General features: G+C 39.3%; 1 protein-coding gene across 1 annotated transcript; it reads left to right on the plus strand.

The window, feature by feature from the left end:
* Positions 1–948, plus strand: LOC102027524 (olfactory receptor 3A2). The gene has a single exon (XM_005402551.1). It carries the CDS (start codon positions 1–3, stop codon positions 946–948), a length of 948 nt encoding a protein of 315 aa, XP_005402608.1.
* The last annotated feature ends 5,097 nt before the right edge of the window (positions 949–6,045 follow it).

A 6,045-nucleotide genomic window follows, 5' to 3' on the forward strand; every position in this document is an offset into this window, starting at 1 on the left:
ATGGATCCAGAAGCTGGGATCAACAGGACAGCTATCACTGAGTTCATTCTACTGGGTCTAGTGGAAACAGAGATGCTACAGTCTGTGCTGTTTGTGCTCTTCTTCTTTGCCTACCTGGTCACAGTTGGGGGAAACCTCAGCATCCTGGTGGCCATCTTGGTGGAACCCAAACTCCACACCCCCATGTACTTCTTCCTGGGGAACCTCTCAGTGCTGGATATTGGGTGCATCACTGTCACTGTTCCTCCAATGTTGTGTCGTCTTGTGTCCAACAGGCGTACAATTTCCTATGATGCCTGCCTCACACAGCTCTTCTTCTTCCACCTTTTAGCTGGCATGGACTGCTTCCTGTTGACAGCCATGGCCTATGACCGATTCCTGGCCATCTGTCGGCCCCTCACCTACAGCACCCGCATGAACCAGACTGTCCAGAGGATATTGGTGGCCGTGTCCTGGGTGTGTGCCTTCACCAATGCACTGACTCATACTATTGCCTTAACTACCCTCAACTTTTGTGGTCCCAAAGAGGTCAATCACTTCTACTGTGACCTCCCACAGCTGTTCCAACTCTCCTGCTCCAGCACTCAACTCAATGAGCTGCTGCTTTTTGCTGTGGGTTTCATAATGGCAGGTGCACCCGTGGTTCTCATCATCAGTTCCTACATCCACGTAGCAGCTGCAGTTCTACAGATCCGTTCAGAAGCGGGTAGGAAGAAGGCCTTTTCCACATGTGGCTCCCATCTCACAGTCGTTTGCCTTTTCTATGGAACAGGTATCTTCAACTACATGCGCCTGGGTGCAGAGGAGGCTTCAGATAAGGATAAGGGGGTGGGGATTTTCAACACTGTTATCAACCCCATGCTAAACCCACTTATCTACAGCCTAAGAAACCCTGATGTTCAGGGTGCTCTGTGGCGGGTATTTGTAGGAAAATGGTCACTGACCTGAGAGATGATAGGATCCTTCCTTTCATTCCTTTTCTGGACAGGAAAATTCCCTAGAAAGGCAGTAATAAAAAATGGCCCATAATCAGTTTTCCTATCTCCTGATGCCTGAGGAATTAGTGCTACATGTTTGTCCTACAAAGAAATGCTACCTACTTCTTCATTTATTTATTCAGTAAATGTTTATTGAATCACTTCCATAACCCAGGCTTCTAGAGAATTGGTGAACAGAATAGATAAGTTTGCATTCATGAAATTATTATGATATAAAGTCCATAGCAAATAAGCATCATATACAGTATATCACATAGCAATAGGTACTGTGAAGAAAACAAATATGGAGGATGTGTAGTTAGGTCCTATCAAGCAAGGACCTGGCTAGCTACCTTATATTTGGCTATATCAACTTTCTGGAGAGAGTTGATGCTTTAGCCACCCTGTATGTCTAGGAAGCAACGTCTGATGAGGAAGAGTGACTGGGTACATTACAGCCCAAGAATTAAGAATATCACTCTTAGTGATAAAGTGTCTTTCTCGTGGGGGTGTGAGATTCCTTCCAGAGTGTGGGAAAAAATTTGTAAAACATGGGCTCAGGGGCTGGGGATTTAGCTCAGCGGCACAGCACCTGTCTGGCAAGCGTTAGGTCATGAGTTTGATTCCTGGTACCAGAAATAAATTAAAAAATAAAAATGGGCTCAATGCCAAAGATTATCTTATTTAACTGTTTGCCTTTTACAGTCTTTTTCCCTACTATCTCATAAGAATCTCATGAGTATTTAGGTGACAGAAAAGGTCTAGGTGAGGAAAAGATCTAATAAATAGAAAGTAAATAGATGTATACATCTTAAGGTCAAAAAAGAAATGTTCTATCCCTATTCTTAACATACCTTTTTCTCTTATTTGATAATTCACCTTCCTCAAACATACAATAAAACCTTTGAAGGGTATGTATTGATATTCCAAGTAGGCCCTAAGAAGTTCCAGTGCATATACTCAATACAACATTCCCTGTAAGTCTAAGTCTCTCTCAAACCTTCTTACATATATATATATAGATAGATATCTATCTATATATATAGATAGATAGATTACATATATATACAAATCTAGTTCCTAGAAATGCTGACGTGACTGTTCATGTTCTCTCTCTCTCTTTCTCTTTCTCTCTCTCTTTCTCTCTCTTTCTCTCCCCTCTTCTCTCCCTCTCCATTTCTGTCTCTCTCCTTCCCTCTACCCCTTTGTCTTTCTCTCTATCATTTTCTTTCTCTTTTTCTTTCATACACTTAGCTATTTAATCAAAAGGGTGTTGTATATGTACATTAAATCTTATCGCTAAATATAGTTTTGTTATCTCCACTTATAATCCCCTTCCACTTTCTATTTTTTACCAAGTATACACTACACCTTTTCTCCCTCTATCTGTCCTTTTCTTTTTCATTATCCTATTTCTAACCATTTAACTTTGGGTAATATCTCTTTCTAACTTTACTTATTGATATATCAATACAGCTGCAACCCAAAATATTTTCTCATCTTGATGTTTATCTGGACTTTAGCCCATTCATTCCCAGTGTACACCCTGTCCAGCCTCTCAGGAAACCACTTAAACATAAAGATATAAAGAGAAATGGGACAGGATGGTGAGCAACAGAGGTAAGAATGAAGGATAGGGGCTAGCCCTGTGGTATGGCACTTGGCTGGCAGGCATACTGCTCTAGGTTCAATCCTCAGTGCCAACAGAAAAAGAAAAAGTAGGATAGAGGTGAGAGAAAGGATACAGTGAGAGAATGGGGAGATGAGAAATGAGAGAACAATTCAGAGTATCAAAAGAAATGCTTTAGGAAGGTAAATGCCAGCAAGGTAAAAACTGGACATAGAGAAAATGAAGAATGAACAGAGATGGGAGATAAAATTCATTCTAAAACACCCATCAAAGCTGGGTGGGGCATGCCTGTAATCCCAGCACTCACGAGGCTGAGGCAGGAGGATCACTGAGAGTTCGAGACCAGCCTTGGCTACAAAGTGAGCTCAGGGCCAGTCTGAACTGCATAGCAAGACCCTGTCACAAAAAGACAAAAAATTAAATATTAAAATAAAATAAAATAAAATAAAACACCCATCAGTGTGTGGTCATCTAAAAGACCGGCTTCTGTGTCTTTGCTGTTGTTGCACTCCACTCTCCCCTCAGGAAAAAGTTGACATTTTCCTGAAGGTATAATGATGTGAAGCAGTCCATACTCCACTTTTGCTTCTTCTGACTAGGAAATAGATATAGATGAACAGAGAATAAGACTGACAGCAAGGAGAGAGAGGGAAAGGATGTCTTTGCTGAGAGTTCACCTTCCACAACCATAAGCCAACAAAGTCCTCAGCCTCCCTATCTTTGGGACCAACCTACCAATCATGTGTAAAGCACAGAGATGAAGATAACTATTTTTTCTATGTGTCTCTAGATACTTCAGGGCTAAAGGAAGTACTTCCCTCCAAGGGCAAACTTCTTGTGAGCAAAAATTAGAGATGTGGGTCATACCACTCATTCACTGCTCTGTGATCCTGGAAATTTCCTGACCATGTTTGGTCTTGTTTCTTCCTATAGCAAAAGGGACTGGGACAAGATCATCTCTCCACAGTTCTTCACATTCAAGGACATCTGATTATAATTGTCTTACTGAAGGTTTTCCCAGTTCTGAACACAGAAGAAAACATTTGGAGAATGTTACTACTACCATTTCCACCACTCCGTCTACACTATGAGCATTTAACATTTTTCCAACTAACCTACAACTCCAAAAGTCAATGGGCTTTGGCATTCCTTTCTCCTGAGCAGTCATCCCTCCCCTGTGTTCTGTTTGTCCTCTGAGACCAAACGGTTTCTTCAACAAATGCAGAAATTATATTTTCTCTGGGATTTCCTTTGAAATTATTCCATTCAGGGATGTCCCCAAATGTAAATACATTTATTTAAAAATTATTCAGACATATTACACCTGATAGAGGAAGCATTCAGGCAACATTATTTTGTCAGGTAAAAAATTTCTATGCAAATGTTCCTTCCCTGAACCAAAATTCAAAGTTAACAGCATGGAAGAATTTTGTGTTTATTTTTCCAGAGTTTTTATGCATATATAATATGAACATTTCATGTCAGTGATCTCACCTTTCCTACACACCCCACAACATTTTACATGACAAAGATTAAAATCATGCTTTATCTATTTTAATGGTGGAACAGTATGTCATTAAACCTATAAACAAGAATTTATTTAATTAAACTTCTACTGATTTACATTGGATTGTTTCTGATTGTCTTACAAAAACAATGATATGTTGAATTTGGAAAGAGAGCTGTTTTTCCAAAGTTATGTAACTATTTTCCTAAGATTAATTCTGATAAATAACCTTACTAGATTAAAGAAAATACAAATATAGACTTGAAGATACACATGCACACATAGATGCACACACAGATACACAGACACATACACATCCTCTTAATTTCCAAAAGTTTTGCCCCATTTTATAGATTCATTGTATTATTATAATGTCTTGCCCACATCCCTGCCATTGAGTCATTATAAATAAATGTCTTATACTTTTATAATCTGAAGTTTAAGTTGAAATTTTTCTGTCTTTAGTGAGGTAAAATTCACAACTAAAAATTGGTTTTATCCTACATAATGTGATGCTTTGACAAATATATACACTGTGAAATGATTTTTACAATCAAACTAATAACATAGTCATTACCTCACATACTTATCTGTGTGTGTGTGTGTGTGTGTGTGTGTGTGTGTTAAGGACATGTAAGGTCTACTCTTAGCAATGTTCAAGTAAGTAATATGTTATTAGCTATAGTCACCTTGCTGTGAAATAGAAATTTAGGGCTTAATCCCCTTGTTTAATTAAAACTTTGTACCATCTGATCAACATCCAAGACATTATTCTTAGCCTGTTTTCTCAGTAGATAATATGAGGCTTTTTCCTTCTGTCTTCTTTCAAGATTTTCTGCTTGTCTTTCATTTCTTGCAGTTCTATTGCAGATTATTTGGCACTTATACTATTTGGTTTTCCCTGAGTTTCCTAGATTTGGCTTGGTTTCTACCATAAAGTTTGAAAATTCTCAGCCATTTTTTTTTCTGTTCCTTTTTCTTGTTCTCCTTCTGGTACTACCAATATGCTATGTTACAAATTTTGTAATTATGCCCCCCCAATCATCCAGTGGATTGATAAACCCCTCAGGCTTAGTCCATACTTGCTACTATAACAATATACCATAGACTTGGGCCTGTGAAATCCAAAATCAATGTACCAGGGATTTTGGTTTCTGGTCAGAGTCCACTTCCTGGTTCATAGATGCTGTATTCTCTCTAGATGTTCGTATAGTGCAAGAGACAGCAAAGCCTTCTGGGATCCCTTGTAAAAGAGCATTAGTCTCGTTCACGAGGGCTCTATTTTGTTAAATGCTCTGTTTTACACCATCTAAGCAGAAGTTACTCCATAACACAGAACAGATGTCTCAGGCTTAGATCATTAGGTTAATTCCTACAGAGAATTCTGGTTCAAAAGGACTATTCTATACTCTTGCTCCTGGTGAAGCAAAGAAATGATCTTGCCCTCGGAAGACTAAAAGGCATCAAAGAGCTGCAAAGTATGACTCAATGGGCCAAAACTCAGGATAGAAAGGAATCCCAAAGAGAAGCTGCCATCACCAACAACTGGACAATTGGACTGCTTCATCCTAAAGGCATTTGCTGACTCCAACACGGGACTGAAAAAGCAGAACATGCAACTGAGACAATAAGTGAGCAGCCTGGCATGGTGGCGCACACCTATAATCCCAGCAGTCAGGTGGCTGAGGAAGAAGGATCACTGAGTTTGAGACCAGCCTGGGCTACAAAGTGAATTCAAGGCCAGCCTGAACTGCATAATGAAACCCTGTCTCAAAAAAGACCAAAAAAAATAGAAGAAGAAAGGAGAAGAGAGAAGAGAGAAGAAAAAAGAGAGAAGAAGAAGAAGAAGAAGAAGAAGAAGAAGAAGAAGAAGAAGAAGAAGAAGAAGAAGAAGAAGAAGAAGGAAGAAGAAGAAGAAGAAGAAGAAGAAG

Source organism: Chinchilla lanigera, unplaced genomic scaffold (assembly GCF_000276665.1).
Source record: "Chinchilla lanigera isolate Chin_1 unplaced genomic scaffold, ChiLan1.0 scaffold00080, whole genome shotgun sequence".
Classification (NCBI taxonomy): domain Eukaryota; kingdom Metazoa; phylum Chordata; class Mammalia; order Rodentia; family Chinchillidae; genus Chinchilla; species Chinchilla lanigera.

What these genes read in the sequence shown, in the direction of transcription:
- LOC102027524 (XM_005402551.1), top strand. Translation starts at nt 1, where the DNA reads ATGGATCCAGAAGCTGGGATCAACAGGACAGCTATCACTGAGTTCATT.